A 20,806-nucleotide genomic window follows, 5' to 3' on the forward strand; every position below is an offset into this window, starting at 1 on the left:
GACACAGGCAACATGAGCCTCCCAGTGGAGTTTTGGCCTCTTGACAAATGTTAGTATTCAGAGGCTGTGAACATCTTTAGTTCATAGATTATATATAATAGGAGAATGCTTAGTAAATGGCCTATATTTGAAGATCAGCTGTAGCCTCGCACATGTACTTTATATTAGAGATGTGTGCTATTAGTCGACTGAATGATTAAACGTTGCTACCCTCGCAAGCTGGCACCAGAAACACCAATCCCAGCTGACGTTGGGCGAGGGCAGGGTACACCCCCGACAGGTCGCCAGTCTATCACAGGGCTGACATATAGAGATAATCAACCATTCACACCTATGTGGTACTTTAGAGTCGCCAATTAACCTAATGCGCATGTCTTTGGACTGTGGGAGGAAGCCGGAGCACCCAGAAAGGCCGGTTAACGGTTGCATCTAAAATGTTACGCAGCCACCCGCTGCTAGACGGCAGCAACTCCTCTCCCTACACTAATGCCCCGATGTTGTAAACCAGCAAGGTGGAAAGTGGTTGGGCAGTATTTTGATCTAGAAAATGAAAATAAGATTGTATGCAAGCTGTGTCAGAATAAAACACGCATATAGCCACTTGACTGGAGCAATGTGTAACCACTTTCAGCACTGACATGTGAACGTTAACCTGCTAACCTGCATGCAGTACTTTTTCAGAATTCTTTTGGACTGGTCAACTAGTCTAAATTAAAATTTCAGTTTAATTGACAGGGAGATTAATTGTTAGGAACATTCCCATTTTCTATAGCACATGAATAAATGAAACACAGCATGAGCCAGAGAGACTTACCACAGTCACATCACATGATAATCAGTTAGGTGAAGCTTGGGCCAGTGTGGGCTTGACTGCCGGGAGCAGCTGTCTATGGTATCATACTGACGACACTGAGTGACAGAGCTTCTCATCTATATAGACTTGAGTATGAAAACAATATGTGGACAATGATTCGAAGTTACACCCAGCCTCAGACTGGAGTGTTGATCATCAGTGGCATTAGCAGTACCAGGACCCAGCCACATAAGTCATTTGATTTAGCGCTAAAATGAAGAGATATCGCCTAATAGAGCTGTAACATTCAGTGTTAGCGGACCCCTTTCCAACTAGTATTTTCCTCACATTGGAGGGTGTCTTTTCATTTGGAAAGATGGCATTACTAGTTTCATAAAATGCCCCAAAACGACAAACCAGAGAAGGAAATCAGATATCGTTATTATAGAGTGACAAAGTTTGCACAGGAGGACGTCGAGGTGCTTGGATGAGTCAACCAAAACACTGGATTTTAGCGACAACAAAGAGACAACTGTTTGTTTCCTCTTTCCAACTGACAGTCAACCTTTTTTTTTTGTTTTTTTTTAGTTTTTAATCAAGACCACAATCATTCTATAACCTAAATCATGTGCTTATTACCGTAACCGTGACGACATAGGTCCCCCTTAAAGATGAAAGTCATTTTAAACCAAACCACAATCTTTCTCTTAACCTAACCAAATCTTACCCGTAGCGTGGCATTAGAACAAGAAATAAAAGCTTTGATATGTTCCTCCTGTAAGTACATCCTCAAAAATAGAAATATGCTCGTTTTTGTTTGCTTAGACAGTTTGAAAGCCCCTTTCAAGCCGCCCCGCTAGTTAAATGAGGTCTGAATGATAAAAAAGGAAAGAGACTGATGGAGTCAGGCAATTTGCGGATCAACGAGGTGAACAGTCCTCTAAGTGGAGGCGACAGACTGATGCTATAACATTGGCTTAAAGAGAAGGGGCTTCTGAGGTCAAGAAGCAGAAATTCATTTGCAAACTATTTCTCATTTGGGAAATAGTTTTGAGAAATAATTGTGTGTGAAATTCAAAAATGTGTTTACTCTCTTTGTGAGTTACAAACACCTTAAGGAGGCTGCCATGTGATGATGGCGAGTACACAGCGTATGTAAGAGACGACTCTTGTGACAGAATGATATTGACCTGTCTGCACCCTCCATGACCCTCCTGCAGCTTATTTTGTCAGTAGTTTCATACTGTACATGCTCGCGACGGTTTAGAAATCATTTTTATGCAAATTAATATTCCAAGGTGACTTGTGCTGGATGTGTCAGTGAGTTAATTAGGAACCATCAACTTGAAGTTGCTTTGACCTTTGTGAATATTTAGACAAACTGGCTGTGGCTGCAGAGTGCACAGGAAGTTGGTAATTTTTTGGTGTGGGAGATGTCACAGATGAGCTCTGAGCCGTTATTTGATTGGAGGCTGTATTTCCTGTTTGTATTAATGAGAAGTTAGAAGACTATTTACTGGAAGTTTGTGTTTTTTAGTCATACTGGAGAAAAAAAAGTCATGTCATAATCTTAACTCATAATGAACGGAAAGTGTTGTCGACTATAACTCCTGTTTTCTCATGTATTATTCTGCAGTCATGGCTGTAGAAGCTCTCAGACTGACAGTGCAATCAATAAGCGCAGCCAATTTTAATGCGCATGTAGTGTAAAAGTCGATGCGAGATGACATGTGTAATCTCCCAGGGAGGTTTTTCTGCAGTTGTCTTCAAATGTTTGTTTAAACTTTGATAGGTGTTTGTGGCCCTCCCTCGCTCTCTTCCTCCCACCTCTCCACACCTCCCTCCCTCGCTCCCTCCCTCAAGCCTTCTGTAGCTCAGCGAGAGCAGAGGAACCGATGATGGAAAGCAATGTTCACCATGGCGTGCCTGTGTCAGAGTTCCTCCTCAGACATGGGAATGCAACCACATACTCATACACACTCTGAACGCGGAAACACACTCGCACACCCACTCACGCACAACACACAAAGCAAGCTCATGTAGATGGAAACAAACATGGAAAAACACGGAGGAACAAGCCGCTTGATATTCTTGGACTATATATAAACTACAGGCTGGAGGTGTATGTATGATTTGCCAGCATGTGCGGATATGTGTGTGCATGGACTGATTATGTGTGTGTGTGTTTTGTGTCCCTCATGATTTTGCTCACGGCCTCAGGTTGTCACTGAATACATCGTCCCCTCAGTATGATGCTCTCATCACTGGGGACCCTTGGTGTAAAGACTATGAGGCCTCACACATCCAGACTAGAGTAGATAAGGTTTGTGCATTGCCATGGGAACATACAGATCTATTACTTGATTTTGCATATCGGGAATCATCCACAGAATTTCAACAACTATAAAGGAAACTGGAAAAGGAAACTCGCAGAACAGCAGATCTGACAGTAGAGCGGAGCATATAATGTAATGAGCTTGAATTAGGTCACCCCCTCTCTCTCTTTTTCTCTCTCTCTCTCTCTCGGCCATGTTCATTGTCACTCTTCAGTATGTAATAAAGCTGAATAGTGTTACGTCTAACAAGTCTCCCCCTCTCCTCCCTCCCTAAGCATTAGACCAAGTGGGTACTCTGTCACTTTGCTGAAGAGGATAAACATGTTGGAGGAGGTTTTCACTGTGGTTTGTCACTTGTTCAGCCATTTTTCCACTGTGATACTTTTCCCGTTTACTGCTGTAAAGCACAAAGAGGATTTTGTATCAAATCCAATTTTGCATTAATGAAAATAAAATCGGCACAAACACAGATGACATATTAACAGCTGTGAACATCGCATTACACCACTGTGACAGTATTGCTTTTTTTTACTGGTTCGTTACTTCCTCGTAATTTCATTAAAGTTTCCTGTTGTTTAGTTCTAATTACAAGAAAAGTGAAGGCATACTTCGATTAGTTGTGTTGAGTTTATTATTGAGGTTATTTCTGATGAATTTCCATGACAGAAATTGCTCTATTGAATATTTATTCCTCATTCATTTATTTTGGAAACTTTATCCTTCATTTACCGTATGCTGGATTGTATGTTTGTTTGTAGACACATTTTACATCATCATCCTCATTAAGAAATTATTTGGAAATGAATTGGAAATAAATAAAGAATTAACCAACACAACAAACTGTACATAGGCCACAATTTTTTTTTTACGTTTTGATGAAAATGTTTAGTCAACTAAAACAACTTTGGTTTTGGTTGTCGCTGAAGTTACATTTCAAATTAAAAATTAAAGGAACAGTTCAACATTTTTAGAAATGAGCTCATTCGCTTCGGGCTGAAAGTTATGTAGGTACAGTAATGTACTGACCTCTGGGATTCCTGTCACCATGGTGAGGTTCCTTGGCAACTGGGCGACTCTAGGAAGTCACTGCATCCAGCTGCTGGTCATCAAGAAATACACTGTTTCACAAATCAGGGGCAGCATCCTTTCAAAGGCTGCATTTGAATACCGACTTCGTCCGGCAGTGGAACTAGGCTGTCCCATTTTGAAGGCTCCATCAAATGCGGCCAAGAAAAGCAGCCTTTTTTTTCTTGGGCAACGAAGGCTCCAACGGGTGGATTCTTCGTGGCCCAATGTATCCCGAGATTCGCTGCGCTTTGTTAATGAAAATAATATGGCAGCAAACAACATCAACAGAGAGCCTGAGGATTACACTTTTAAATGTCAGTATCGGGTTTCAGAAAAAATGTAATGTGTTATCAATGTTACTAGGCGTCAGGAGCTGCGCTTTGCGATGCGACGGTAAGGGTGGGCACAGCTGGTGACGCAAAGCGAAAATTCTCCACAGGCAAGACCTTCTCATTTCAGTTCAGCCTTCGTGGTCTACGACAGAAATGAAGGGCCACACCTTTGTGTACCACGTCCTCTGAGGGATGCGGCCCATGAATTGGGACACAGCCATGGATACAGAATGTAACGCCCTTTTGACACAACTTGATGTCTTTACGTTTTGGTTTGTGTATAAAATTAACAAAAAAAAATATAACATGTTTTTTAGGTGTTTTTTTTGTTTGTTTTTTAAAAATTTGTACAGAGTTAAATAAACTTTAGCTCCTGTTTGCAGTCCATATGCTAAGCTTAGCTAAGCGACTTCTGGCTCTAGCTTGGTATAGCTAAAGCTTAAATGTGAGAGTGGACCTTCTCTAACTCTTCTCTAACTTCTGGCAAGAAAGTGAATAAATGAATTTCCCAAAATGTCAAATCATTCCTTTAAAGCTTCACTCCCAATGGTTTGAATTGTGAGAACCTGACTAATGGTATTTTAAGCTCTATGTACAAACCCCTCCATCATCCCCAAACACCCTGTTTTGATCCATCTAGCATTATTCTCATTGTCGAAGTGTAATATTTAATCACCCAGATTTCTGCTCCCTGGAACTCATTTGTCTGTTGATGATGATTACTGATTGATGAAATGATTGTTGAGTCTAGAATTGCTCACCTTTGGAAATACAACACAATATACTGGGAAAACTAGTAACAAAAGGAAACAAGTTGAATGAATTAATATCATCAAGAATTGCATGATTCTTATTAGTTTTCTAATGTGTAAATCAACAAAAATGTAAAAGAAGTTTTCAGTTACAGATTTAGGGAAGCTTACTGTACAGTTGTAAGTTTTTTTTTCTATCTTTAGGGAACTTGGCAAAGGAGTTAGTGTGCTGTTTATTGGAGTATAAATGAATAATTAGCACGAGTGCATCTGTCTCATCTGTGCAGAATAACATGCTTTCTTTGATGTTTGCTATGTTTATCACCCCCTTTCCCGCCCCTGCTCTCAATCTCTCTCTCTCTCTCACACACACACATTCTGTTATGAATTTCTAATGCATCTTTATTATTTATTTTTAAACGGTTATGAAGGTCATATTTTATGCTTCATGGCTTGTGATTTGCATACAGCTGGTAATTCAAATGGCTGAATGGTACTAACTTAAGTTATGCAGAGAGTCACACATATATAATTCCTCTCTTCCTACCTTCTGCTCCTCTAAGTGATGTTTTCTTCTTTTTTTTTATCTGTCTTGCCACCTCTTGTGTTCTCCACTACTCTGCTCTTTTTCACCCCATATGCACCCCCCCCATCCCCACTCTCTCTCTCCCATCCTTGTTCAGTTCTTCTTCTTTTCCTCCACACATCGTTATTTTGTTTGATCGGTTTGTTTCTTTACCCTCCCACTCTGCATACTGACACCGCTGAAGGGATCCCTCTCTCGCTCTGTATCTCTGTCATTGCTCTCTCTTTCCCCCTCTCTATCTGTCTTTCTCCTTATTTGTCTCCCTCCGTCTCTATCTCTACCTCCCTCCCTCCTTCCTTCCCTCCCCCCTCCCTCTCCCTCTCCCTCTCATCCTCTTCTCTCACTATCTCTCCACGCACACTTGATTCATTTTACACATTACGGAAGCATCCATCATTTTGCTCTGTGAAGGAAAAATCTCTCTCTCTTTTTTTTTTTATCCGTGACAACATTTTCCACTTTCTTTTTTTTCTTTTCTTTTTTTTTTTGCGGCTGTCTTTTCTCTCTCAACCCCTGCACTCTTCTGTGGATGCAATCCTAAAGCTGGAACCAATATGTTTTATTTCCAGCTGGTCATCATGGCAGGGACCGTTCTGTTGGCGTACTACTTTGAGTACACGGACACGTTCCCCGTGCACATCCAGGGCTTCTTCTGCTTCGACAAAGCCTACTCCAAGCCGTACCCAGGACCAGAGGACAACAGCAAGGCGCCGCCCGTCCTCGTCTACTCCCTCGTCACCGCCATCCCCACTGTGACGGTGAGTCTGTGTTCAACTTGTAAAATAAATAAATAAAGGTTCTTCCACAGGTGCTCATCACGCACATTCGCACACACACACACACACACACACACACATCTCACATGAAAAGAAATGAAAATCACCTACATGCATGCACACGCGATCGACTCAAAACATGTGAGACACACACAGACACACACATGGGGAGTTCCTCCTCATCTACACGTGGTGTTTGTGGATTGAAAGAGGGGAGAGAGGTGTGTAGGTGTGTATCCTCGTGGTCTCACTGCACTGTTTGTGTGGATGCGTTCTCTGGCATAACCATGGCAACGGGGCACTATATTTGTCCTCCATAGAGCAGTCAGAGATAGCTACAGTGTAGAGAGAGCCTGTCCTTATTTCAAGACTGCACAGCATTAGAACAGAGTAAAACATCAGGTCTGAATGGCTTCCCTTATTCATGCACAAGAAGAGGCACAGTTTCATTATCGCCACCGTCACTCCTCATCCAAGACTTAAAAATGCATATGGAAGCATCTTTAATAATTAAACATCTATATCGAATTATAATTTGTAGGTCATGAATTCTAGGCAGAATGCACATTGATGCAGCGAATCCGACCTCACTATTCAACTCCTTTATTTTTGCCATTCATTGTGGTAACCCATGCATTTACACTAGCACTAAATCAGTTTTAAATGAGTATTGAAAGGGACAGTAATTGTTGTTATTAGTCTAGAATAAACTGAATTCCATTACAGCTGCCATAATTTCTTGTCGGTACAGTGGGACATTATTAATAATGAAACATAGCTTCACATCCTCATCAAAGCTCTGTCTCCATGACTGTCTGTCTTGTCCCCCAGGGCTTGTCTCTTTGATGTCCCATAGTTAAGTGGTGTTACGACATGGCTGCCTCTGAGCCACATATTAGGGCAGCGTGCGTGTGCACACACACGTATACACGCACACGTATACACAAACACACACACACACACACACCTAGGTACAGGCAGTCCTGGGTCATTTGCTGCTGTAGAGACAAAACTACCCCATTCCCCTCATCTATTACCCAATGACAATATAGATCTTTTTTACTCCTGTGTTGACAAGCATTATTGATAAAAGCAGCTACAATATTAGCATATTTGTAGATGATGTTTAGGGTGTTATTCTGAGATGTGTCTGTCAATATGGGTGATTTTGGATTACATTTTTGGACCACAGTTTGTGCTTGAAAGATTCACGTATCAATGTTTTTTTTTCTTTCTAGACCACATACGACTGATGCACTTTGTATGTGTTTGTTTGTATTTATTCTGTTTGCTGGTTTAGAGCCTAACATGCAGTAGAATGGACGGAGGCTGCAGGCACCAGGGTATGTTGAGCTGAGCAGAGTGGGAGCGGAGTGGCGTGATTTTGCCTGGAGTGTGAAGCGGCTTTTTTGAAAGTCAGAGCATCTGTGTTCTCTCTCGCTCCAAGATACTGCTCCATCCCACGGGCCTCTGTTCAGATACAATAAAGAGGCAGATATTCATCTCACTTTTCTCTCAAATTTGCCTCAGACTTTTAGCCACAAACAGAAATTGGACGAGTTCTTCGACTGACACTACAGACGTTTGCTGTCACAACATATATCGACTTTTTGTGTGTGTTTGCATTGTGTCTGTGTGTGTGTGTGTGTGTGTGTGTGTGTGTGTGTGTGTGTGTGTGTGTGTGTGACAGCTGAAACAGATTTTTAAACTTATCAGAAATTCTGCAGGTTTCTCTTATTTTTCCCCCAGCCCCTCTCTCTTTTTGCTGCTGTCTCCTTGTATAATGATGTGTAGGCAGACAACTATCTAACTGCAGCTTCTTAAAACATTTATTTTCAAAGGTGCTCTAGACATTTAGTGTTTGTACTTCCATTCAGTGGCAGTCAAGCACCAAAAGTCATTCTTTCATTAGACCCACGGTGCCTGGTAAACACTTATGTCCAAACTTCACCCCACCAATTCATAGTGCAGACAGGCTTTATGTTATCCTAACCAGAGACACCCCAGATGACATCACCAGGGTTACTTTCATACACTTGACAAAACTCCTTCCAGTGCCACAGAGGACATTATACGACTGTTTCCACAGAGTCCCTGTGACAAGTGAAATCAGTGGTGACCCTGTGAGCGTCTTTGCCTCAGTTTTAACCATCTTTAAGTGAATCAGTTAATTCTTTGTAGAGAATGCTGTGACCGCAAAGTTCACAAAACTGCTGCCCTGCCCCTACCTACCTAAGTTTACGGCATAAAGAGCACATTACACAGGTGTAGAGCTTTGTTCCTGAGTCACTGAGAGCTGTTGACCCCAAAGTACAAAATCAACAAAACAATTTGTTTACACACAAAATGAAGTGAGACATCGTCACAGGCATCACTCTGGATGCTGCTGCCATCTTTGCTGGAATCTCGAACATCATCTCAAAGATACCCTGTGGAGTTTTTTTTACCTCTGGTAGGACTATGGAGCTTTTTTATTTATTTATTTATTTTTTGAGTGGTTCCCTGTTTTGTTTGTCTCGTTCATGTGGATGACATGATACACAGTCCTTTCATACTATTTCACTGATCTACAAGTGGCAATGTGCCGACAAAGGCAGGGAAGAAGAAGACTGCTAGCCAGAAAACATGGATGTAAACTATGTAGGATTTAAGATACTTGAAACTTTGGCTTTGCAAATGTTTATGGTTATAGAAATATACTCACCACATTTGTTAGACCTCAAGGATACACTCTGTGCGTTTTTGGTATCAGTAACACAGTTAATAAAACCTTTTTTCAGTATTTAGAGTCGTTCAAGTCATATCAGGGTTATATGATCACTTGTTATCACATGACTGAAGTCTGGTGCTTCAGTCATTTGATGACACAAAATTCATTTTCTGGAGAAGTAGGTAGTGGAACACAGTTCCAGCAATAGCTGTGTGTAAGTAAGTGTGATTATCACATTAACCAATGCAACAGTTTATGATTTTCATAGGTATCAGAAAAGGCCAAAAAAATTGGATTTAAATGTAATTGTGTTTAGGCTCATTAAAACAGAACCCACCATGTCCCTTTGGTGTCATGAAAAATCTGTGCTGAAAGTGACATTGTTGAAAAGTAGCGGTGATCGCTTTCATGAACCTGCAGGGCTTGAACAACTCATGCCACAGCGGAGCACAGTCAAGTATTGATGTGGTAACTAGATGAGAATTAGAGCAGAATGTGTGTGTGTGCGTGTGTGTGTGAGTGTGTGTGTGTGTGTGTGTGTGTGTGTGTGTGTGTGTGAAGAGGAAAAGAGAACGGAAGTGAGAGGTTGAGTGAAATAGAAGCACTTGTGTGGTGCTTGGCAAAAATGCTGTAAGTTTTAGTGCATCAGTGAAGGTAAGTGTGTGGGTGGATGACGCCGCACATCTTTTCCTCCAACGCCACTGAAAACAGGTTCTGCAAGTGGGAGTCCGTGTGTGTGTGTGTATGTGTGTGTGTCTGTGTGTTGTGTGCGTGTATGTGTGTGACTAGTGCTGGTATCTGAGTACTAGTCAGAGTGGCTACAGGCAGTCTCTATGAATCTGTAGCTAATTCCACACACACACACACACACACACACACACACAAGCCTATATACATAGCCTATATACAATGCATGCACCACACCAGACACAGTACAGGTGACATTTCAGCACTCATGCTAATTATCATGCCAAGCTAGCTGAAAGAGTAAGTGCTATTTGACCCATTCGCTAACTATTTATGTGTGTGTGTGTGTGCTTGTGTGTGTGATTGTGTGTATTGTCAAATGGAGACTGTATATGTGATGCTGATTGCACACTACAACCCCCCTGTCATTCAAAACAGTTAAAGTGTGACCAATCACAGGATCAAGTGGTAATTGTAGGCTTAAAATACGTGTGTCATAGTGTGAGCCTCCACAGCACACGGAGGCTCATACTGTGATACACTTATGAGCACAAGCAAGAGGATATGAGGCCATGAATGAATGAAAGTTTTGGATGTATTCTCCACCTTTTTTATGTGGGTCAGAAGCACAATACCAAATACTTTTGCCCTGGAGAGCTTTGTTCTAATGCAGCTAAATATAAGCCTCTCAAACAGTACGGGAAGGCAAAGTGAAGGCGCTCTTTGAGAGGAGAGACAGTGAGAGTTCAAACTGCAACAAGCACATCACAATGAGAGAAAGAGTGAGACACAAGAGACAGAGGTACCGGAGAGAAAACAAGACAAAAACAAGACCCAAAAAGGAGACATAGAGCAGCTAAAGGATGAAGCTAGAGGAGGAGAGGGAAGAGGGAAGAGGTAAGAACAGAGTCTGTCCGATGCCATTCAGTTGCCGCCCGCTGCTCCAAGTTTGTTTGGTGCTGTTGGTTAAACCTTGGGAAGTGCCTTCATGCATAATTCAGCTCCATATGACAGAAAGATGGGGACTGGGGCAAACCATGGAGACAGACCATATCATCCAGTCATGCCAGAGTTTATTAAGTGAGAGCTCTTGATGCACAATACACTTGCGCTGTGCTGCTGTTGCTGTCATATCTTGAGAAACAGATGGTGGATGTAGTCAAAGCCACTTTGTGTTGGGACATTTTAATAGTTTATGCGGTCCAACCTCAGAGTGAAGAGATGAAGAGGGACAATGGCAGGATTAAAGCAGATGCAGATATGAATAAATGCAGGATGCTAAAGTCAGTGATTCTTTTTGCCTTGCAGAGGTCAAAGGTCAGGGTGACCTACAGAGCAGTATGCCTCAAGCTGGAAGGATATTTAAATAGGGAATTGTTTTTAGGACTGTTGTATGTTGTTTGTTGTAGTGACTTATCATTTTCCCCACATAGAAATGGCCAAACATAGATGACATTTGGATATGTTGCAACACTGGAGTTCGGCAGCTGAAAAAAACTTGTATCTAGGACATAAACTTAAGTAAAGGTAAGGTTTTTGATGGCTTTTTGCCAAATTTCCACATTCATAAAGATTAGATCAGATAGAATCAGATAGAAATCCAGAAGAAGAGGCAGAAAATCCAATTCGGGCAAAGCTGCCACCAGATGTTATATTTTCAGTACCTTCACTGTTGCTTTTCATCTCATACAGTTTCCTGTGCAATATATACTCGCATAACACTTATTCTGGGGGATGGTGAAAGGCATTTTGGGGAAAGAAATGTGCCCCCCCCCCCCCCCCCCCCAAAAAAAAAAAAACCCTCATAAAATACAAATAATTGCCACATACAATAGCAATCTAAAAAAACAGGTCACAACAAATTTATTCAGAGAACATGATTTGTGTATCCTGCAGTGGTTGCGGTTAAAAATGGATATGAAGAGAAAAAACTATTGCTTCTCATTCTGCAGAGCAGGGTTATATGAAACTCAATGCACAACTAATTTGATCGCTATCGCCATCATAGATTCTCCAGTTCTCTGCGTTGCTTCAAAGATCAACACCGTTGCTAAAGGTTAAAGGTATGAATTCACATGCTAAGTTGAAACTCCCCCTCTATCTTCCCCTTCCCTGAGCGTGACAATTTCATTCAAATGAATTTGTTTAAAACCAAATTTAGCTGTTATAACTGTGTTGTCACTTTGAATTTTGCTTTTAGAGACATACCTCATCTCTAACCACAAGGCCGCGCTTCCTGCTGTGGTAACATGCAGCAATATGACAAAATCCAATCTTCTTGATTAGGTCTCAGAAATAAGATGGAAATGTCAAATCTAACTGTAACAAGCAACACATTTTTTTCTCTCCCTGTCATAAACACTTGGATGTGGAAATTGCTTTCCTTCTTAGTGACGTGATTCAAATGGTGGGAGGATGTAGGTGAGCCCTGCTACAGCGCAGTTCTCCTGTATTAAGATGGCTCCCACAATGCACCCTGACTGCTCAATTGTTATGCAAATGTAGAGCAAATTATGTTGTTCAGAATATCCAGGCTTTTCCTGTTCTTATTTTTTGCTGTTCACTATTCTATATTTACCTTCTGTTGTTATTGCAATCAGAGTTGTCATCTTTGACAAGCAACCCAGAAGAAATCTGCTCACACACACACACACACACCTTGTAAAGTAAGGCGGAAAAGCATCTTTATAGATTGTGAAACAGAAGAATTCGTGCAGCTCATTCGTGCAGCTCATTCGTGCAATCAGCCTTTTTTCAGAGTTGATTGCAATTGTCATCGGTCTTGTATCTTCTTACACATGCAGGGGTGCAAGCACAGACCCTTACGCACACACATCAGTCCAATGCCCATATATGCAAATGAGCCAGAAGTTTGTGTACTGTTTAAGCCTTAGGACAATCTTTCATGAATAATGGAGTGACAGGCACAAGAGGATTGGGGAGAACCATTGAGCAGGAGAAAAGATTTGGGCGTCAAACTGAAACTTCTTCATTGTTCTCTCGTCGTCCCAAACAATGGATTGTGTGAAGATCAGTTCCCCCTGATGATTTCCTCTTTAGAAAGGATGTAGGAGATAGGGAAATGGCCCAAATTCAGTGTAAGTGATTTTGGTGGTGATGAGAAATGAAGCTGCTGCTGTAACAGTCAGTCAATGTAGACACTATTATGGAAACTTCATTTCAGCCCATTATTTGTTCTTGTGGCAGTGTTTACAGGTGTATGAATGAGAAAGAGACCAAGGCTAAGGACAGTACTTGACAGCATGCTTTACCAACCATCAAAATGTATGGTTATCTTAAACTCACCTGTGAACAGGAGCAGATTCTGTATATCTCTCTGGATTTGTAACCTAACTTGGGAGTTTTAGCAGCATAGCTAGAATTATTCTTCTTTCACGCTCCAGATATGATTTGGATTTGGATGTCATACCACAGTACATGCACACTGTAACAGTGTTTGCTAATGAAAACAGGGAATTAAGGTTAAAAGTTGCATGTAAAAGTTCATTTAAACAGGCAGTTTACCCAAGGGCATAACCCTTTTGTGGACAGCCTGAATTAAAACAATTACTGTGACTGAAGTACAGTAGAAAGGTTTGCTACAGGCAAACAAAGGGGCTAAGCAGGCAAATGGTCATAAGAGGCAGGCAGAGAGGAGGATGGCCTGGCACTGAGAACAAAAGCACAATAGTCTGGAAGGGAACAGAGGAAAAGTTTAGGGGAATGAGGGGCAGGTGTATACTGCGAGCTGGTGGAGAACAGGACACTGAGGAAAAAAGCTGAACAGTCGCTGGAGGGTGAAAGAATGGCAGGATGTCCCGTAGAAGAGGTTAGTGACAGGAAATTAGCAAAAATAATGAAACTAAATAAACATATCTTGTTTCTCTTGTTCTTAGTTCAGTAAGAGAGAAGCTTAAATACTTGAACAATTGCTGGTATAAGTGTATTGTTATTGTTAATATTATTATTACAAGTTCATTTAATATTCCTCTTTAAAAATGCCATATTTGATTGTATAATCTGTGTTGTGGGTTACCACCACCTTCTATCTATCTCTGTCTGTCTGTCTATCTGTGTCTACGTCTTCCTCTGTGTGTTTGTATGTTCAAAAGAGGGAGACAGAAAGTCAGAGACAGAGAGGACGGCAGATAGACAGATCAGCGTGTCGGCAGTCGTGCTTACGGAGCGGTGAAAAAAGGGCAGGGATAATAAGGGATAATCACAGCTTTATCCTGTCACTGCCAATCACAGCGGGATGAAGACAGCAGGCCATGTAGCCCCATGTCGATGCGCCTGACCAGCTCTGCGTTCCCACTGCGATAGCCTGTAAGACATGCTCTATCCCATAGATGAGAACCCTAATCCAGCCATACACTCACACCCTCACTCTGGCAGATTAGCTGCGAGGTCTCTTCCCACACTGATCCAAGGATCCCTCTGTTTCTACTTAAGAGGAAGCAGATGGTAAGAACGCAAGTTATAGGAGGACAAGGAGAATAGGAGGAGGTGGAGATAGAAACGGGGAGTAAGCAGGATAAGGACAGAGGAAAAAAAAAGAGGAAAATGCAAAGAGACAAGAAAATAAAGGAGGGAAAGCTGGATGAAGAGAAGAAGAACGGGGGCATACCTCAAACCACGGTTAAAACCTTACTGGGTGTAAACAGGATTTGAGCGGTGATGGGGGAGAAAGAGAGAGCAAAACGGAGGCAAGGAAGCACGATTTTATATTTGTGTCAGAGAAGAAAAATATAGAAATAAACACAGAAAAACAGAGAGTTGTTTCTGGTCGCCTCTCTCCTCCACAAAGACCTGGGAAAGCTGCCCAGCCATAAACGAAACACAGAATAAAAGCAGGGAGAGACTGAGGGAAGGAGATGGATGGAGAGAGTGTGGGTGATGATGAAGCTGAAGCAGCTAAATTGTCATGGTTACCATTGCTGGTGTGTGAGAAGGCTGCCTGCCTGCCTGCGTGTGTGAGTGTGTGTGTGTGTTTAAAGTAGAGCACTGAGCTTGCAATGTCAACAGATGTCATGTGATATTTGCAGAAGCTTCATGTAGACTCTGCGTAATCCTCGTGAAGGTTTTTGTGTTTCTTCTCACAATAAGCAGTGAAGAGCTGCTTTCTGTCAGCATTACATCATTTTTAGAAGGTAGGTAAGTGTGGAGGAAATCCACTGAAACACACATTATAAATACATAAACGCACAGATTTGGCATTTAACACTGAACTAGATACGATTCACTGTGCACCAGTTCATGGTGTAAATGCGTAGCTAAATTTAGTGTTATCAAACAACATCCCCAGGGTGTTAATGATGAAGACAAAATTACAAACACATCTGTAATAAAAAAAAAAAAAAACACAGCATAAATTTCCACGCTCCTCCCCCTTAAGCTTAAGTTGCTTTTTATATATTTTGACGTCAAACAGGCATTTAATGCTGCATCACTTGTCCCTGTTCTGATTGCTGTTATATTACTCATAGTACACAGTGTGTATATTATGCTTTTTCATAGACAGAGTGAAAGTGTGGATGTCTGTCCCTGAACATCTAGTGAACTTGAATATGTTCTGTTTGATGTCCTCTCTCAAGACACTTGTATTTCTTTTAGGAGCTGTAAAATTGAAAGTGATGGTTGACTGAACATCAAGGATACACAAAAAAAAATCTTCCAGCTTACAGTTCCTCTCTGTACAGTCAGAACTCATGATTAGATGCCTGTTGACTGCTCTATTTTCTCACTACCATTAGGTCTTCAACTGACTGTTTTTCTCTGATATGCTCTTGTGTGTTAGGATCACCTTTTCATCCTTTTCCTTTTTCACGTTTTTCTCCTTTTGATTCTCATTGTCAGCTTTTGTCAAATAGTTCCAACACCCTACAATCAACTGTCACCATGTCACAATAGGTAGAAACTCAAAGAAAGCCAATTAAGACTCACTCAACCTCTGGATTTTCTCCCGTCAGTCTCCCATTGGTGTGCTCCTCCCTGTGCCCCACTGTTCCCTGCACAGACATCCTTTCACCTTATCTGTTGTCAGTGTCAAGAGGTTGCACTTGAAAAACTCCAGAGCTGCTCCCGCCACTGATGGAAAAAGTCTCACTTAAAGCTTCTAGAGTACGGTACCTATTTTCTCAACAAAGTGATCTCTGCTCTGTGAGGCAGGAAAAGAAAATTCGTGTCAATCATTCGTCCGCCTTTTTCTCTTTTCTTTTGGTCATGTTCATCAACTCCCCCATTTTCTCTCTTTCTTCTCATTCCCCGGCCCCATCGCATCGCTTCCTCTCTATTCAGGTGTTTACATACAAGTCTGTCTGTATCTTACTATCTCCTGTGACTGTAGCTGAGATCTCTCTTTATCCCTCTGAATATCCTTGGATAAAAGAAATACAGGCTAAACAACAGAAATTGCCTCCAGAACACAGTCAATATCTTCTGAAAACTAATTGGCTGCCAAGTCTGACTTTCACCTTGTTCCAGTGGATTTCCAGTGGAAACCTTTATCTTCCACTAAGACTTTGGAAATTACAATTTGAAAGTTAACATTGAACCGTTTGGCAGGGCTCTGTCCTCTTTATATGATCACAAAACCTTCTCTTGCATATTAATATTTCATAATAAAAATGAAACATCTTTAAACTGGATGCATTTTTATTTCCCGAACCAAATAGCAACATCTTCTTCAGATGAATTCTAAGGTATCCCCTTAGGATAGTGAAGTGTCCTCATTTCAACCAAGTTCTGTCAACATCGCCTACTCAGTGTTTTAGTTCACAGTCTGGTGATTCATATGTTTTGTTGTTTCCTTTTATCAGGTAATTCAAACAGAACTAGGATCATGACACAATTTTGAGTTCGTACCTGTATTCTAAAAAGCCCTGGTTTCGAATGAGAGGCTTGAAGTATGCTGCACTACTCATAGTTGTTAAGTTGATTTAATTCCACGTTCTTGCGATATAAACTAAATATTTCAATGAAATGAGTTTCGGTGAGGGTAGAGAAACACTGGAAGGATAAAACTCACCTCCAACCCCGGCAGCCTTGCTGTTTATGACTTCACGCCGACAGACAAAGAAGAGAAAAAAATATGTAACAAAAAATGTGACCATGCACTGTTTTAAGGCCTCAAAAACACCCTTTTAGATTGACCTTCAATCCTGACCACACAGTCTATGATCCTGACAGGACGTTGTCTAATGACGTACAGAGGGATGGCAGCAATCACCTCAATATGATCAGGCACACACTGACAGTCTGCAACACTCTAAACCTCAAAATATCCACTGAACCTCAAAAATACCTCAAAAAATGACCCCACCATCCTCCCCTCCATTAGAGGCAGCCATTTACTTTGGAAGCAGTGGAAATCAGTTGTGTTTTGTGTTTCAGGATCCCTGAATGTCAGTCCATCTCTTCTTCATCCTCACAATTGTGGCTTGTTTCCCAGACGCTCTCTACTTTTTGTCAGATCCTCTTGCCTCTTAATAATTTTTCTTCCACACACAAACTCATACATTATTACTATTTGTTTATTTGTTTATTTTCTCCTCACCTTTTTTCATTAACTTTCTGTTAGGGAATATGACCCTTTATTTGTAGACCTTTCAGACCTTTTTTTCACTCCGTGCTTCCCAGCCAGGTGTATATTGTTTGCTCATTTCACTTCAATTTCACTTCCTTTTGTTTGCTAACATGCCAGTATGGGTGTCCTTGTGCTTGTAAAGTTGTTGTCTAAATGACAATGACAAAAAGATAATGACATGAGTTGCAGGTGCTGTGTTGTAAATGTCAAATGGCATTCACTGTTGATGTCCCTGTGTGTGATTTCTGCTGAAATGAAGCTGTGGCCTGCGTAACAGCCGTCAGACAGAGGGCCACACTGCTGTTTTTGAGGCAAGATGGTATTTTAAGGTCATGTTTGATTTTAAACAGGCTGATCACTCAGTGTTTCAATGTTATAAACTGTCAGATAATACACAAAACTACGTGTTTTAGGTATTTGCTATACATTAGCTAACTTTCTTTTTTTTAATGTTTGACTGACTTTATGAGCAGCTTCATCATGTTGAGAATATGATGCAGCAGTCGACCAAACATCCAGCTAAGTAGTGTTAGACACCGCAGATACCATAGATGTAGAAGGTTGTAATTAGCGTGGAATCAAGCAGCATAGGTGAATGAACACAAGTACTCAGTGTTTTGAATGATTTCATTTACTTGTGTCGACCAAATGAAGCGACATTGGAGACATCCATTCAGGGAAACAGTTGCAGTGCAGGCAGAGGTCCAGCAAAGCTAATAGGCTAGGCGATGAAAACGTAGCTGAGCTAGCTTTCATTTCCAGCAGCCCTGTGGAAGCAGCACAAGCTGTCCAGGTTTAACAAGTTGACTTTGTCATGTTTCTTTGGCGATGCATCACAAATAAAGAAACGTCAGAAGAGTGAGTGATGAATGAAAGGATGTTTTCTGCCTTTTCATGTTTACTAATTAACGATTTAATTCACTGTGCAGCTGTCCTTCATGTGTTACTCTATTCATGATTGACGTTTGGAAATCAATTAACACCTTAAATATAAATATGACGACCTTGGCCATTTCAGTTGTTTTTAGTAATGACTGGATCTTTAAGCGCTTAAAAATGTGTATAACATGGGTCTTATCGAGTTCCTTCTTCCCCTCGAGATTATAAAATCCCAAATGTGCCCAAACGCTTGCCTTCATGAAGATGGAGCAGGTTGAAGTACTTTTTCCTTATTGCTCACTACACTTTCTTCTTGCTCACACCAAAGAGGAAAATCTGGGCAGAAACCAATACGACACCATCTATAGGTTTGCCGAGTTAAACTCATGTCAGGAAACAATGTAAACCAATGCTGTTACAGTACAAGACAAAAAAATAGTAATTGATTTTCTGGAATTTATGAATCGATTCTGAATCGGTAGAGACAGAGTCACAATTCTAATGTGAATAGATTTTTTTGCACACCACTATATGTTAGCATAAACGCTGTGGCTGCAATAATCGCTAACATCAGTAGTCCTCGGTTTATATCTGAAGCTTTAAAATGTACATGATCAAAACTGAAAAAAGGCCACAACCAAAGATTTAAAACTGCATTTTAATGAATATTTTTGGCCATTTGTGGGCAGCACAACAAGCTGTAAACACGACATTGGAATATTATCCCTGGTGATAATAGATGTTTTGAACAACATGTTAGTAAGTGGTTGCCTGTTTATTCATCCAGCAGATACACAGCAACATTAGCTTTCATTTGAAGTCATGTCTCTGCTTACCTGGCGAATGTACGTCCAATATTCCCTCTCTTTTAGCTCTGGTTTTGGTCTCCACCAAATCCTGAGGGAAATATCTGACTGTTTAGCTGACAAATGCTCTACTATGCTCACCAGCTAATCACTAACTTTGTTTGTGTTTTTTTCTGGGCAAGTAGCAACAGCTGCAGAGCAGTAGGAGTGACCCAAACACTAATGTTGCAGGCTGTAAAAACCAACAGTTAGCTGAAAGATGCTGAAACGCTCTGCAGAGCAGATGGGAACCGCGGAGTCAGATGACAATTCTTTGTGGGTTTCTCACTACAAGCGTTACATATTACATAAAGTCATTTTATCCATTGTTAATACAAAAATATTGATTAGTGCAGCTTTAAATACTGAGTGTGATGCAGTGAGTATTCTGCGGTCCAGGACATGTATGGTAAAATCAGAACTTTCCAGTGACACATTAGTGAGATTTGTTATCTTTGTTATTCAATGTTATTCATTGTCTGTTAAACTTTACTAAAATGGTTCAGATGACATGTAAAAGTGTGCATGAACAATATGAATCCAGGACATTTCTTTAATATAAAACTTGAGCTTCCAGTCCAGCCGTCCTTCATTCTGTCGGCTGTTATTTTAATATCAAATAAACCACAGAGCTTCCATAAAACATCTGTTAAATATCTGCAAGTTTTGCACTAATAAAAGATCAAGAGATTGCTTTTGTATTCTTTCTATTAATATTGATTAGTAAACAGAGACTTCTGAAATACAAGCTGCTGGAGAGAACCAAGGTTATCTCTAAGATGTGTGCTATCAATACATTTTTATATTTTTTCTATTACAGACCTTTTATTGCGATTAAAGTGGATGTTCAGTAAAGCAGCAGGAAGTAACCTTTCAGTGAGATCAGTATGAAAAGGGATTAGTATTGACAATTTTGAATACAGGGCTGTTGGTGAAATGTAGCATGTACCAACTCAGTGGGAACCCATCATCATTGAATATCGATGTGAACACTGTGAACACATTAGCTTGGGGGTAGTTGAAAAAAGTAATTGAGCAAGTGATAAAGGGGTGGACATGGCAACGGCTTCACTAATGGGGACGTAGACTTCATTCTCCATCACAGCGTGGAGCAGGGAGAGAGAAAAAAGTAACAGGACCATTCAGTGTCCGTGCTGCTGCGTTATACACGATTCAGCACGAGCTGTAAAATGATGATGAACAGTGCTGCCGTCACACTGGAAATGAATAATTCATCCAAATGTAAACCCTCAAATGTATGTTTAGGAAGCCATTTTCCACACCAGGAGCTTCTGTATCACTAACAAATGTCTAGATATGCACATCAGAAAACGCTTCCCCCCCTTCTGTTCCCGCATGCCCTTCAGTCTCTCAGAACTCGATTCCTTTGGTTTGATGTTGTCTTCAAGGAATCAGCTGGCTCATTTTTGAAAATATCCGTCAAAAGTATGGAGATA

The 20,806-nt window shown here is 40.9% G+C and overlaps 1 protein-coding gene across 3 annotated transcripts in view; it reads left to right on the plus strand.

The window, feature by feature from the left end:
• Window positions 1–20,806, plus strand: part of plppr2b (phospholipid phosphatase related 2b) — a 52,241-nt gene that overhangs the window by 22,577 nt on the left and 8,858 nt on the right. For all 3 annotated transcript variants that reach the window (XM_087172520.1, XM_023400893.2, XM_023400892.2), the window contains one exon: window positions 6,437–6,625. In XM_087172520.1, the coding sequence (XP_087028646.1) occupies window positions 6,437–6,625 (189 nt within the window). The remainder of the gene's footprint in view (window positions 1–6,436; window positions 6,626–20,806) is intronic.

This window comes from Seriola lalandi, unplaced genomic scaffold (genome assembly GCF_002814215.2).
Source record: "Seriola lalandi dorsalis isolate HSWRI2012SDOR001 ecotype SW California unplaced genomic scaffold, Sedor1 jcf7180002053069, whole genome shotgun sequence".
NCBI classification, from domain to species: domain Eukaryota; kingdom Metazoa; phylum Chordata; class Actinopteri; order Carangiformes; family Carangidae; genus Seriola; species Seriola lalandi.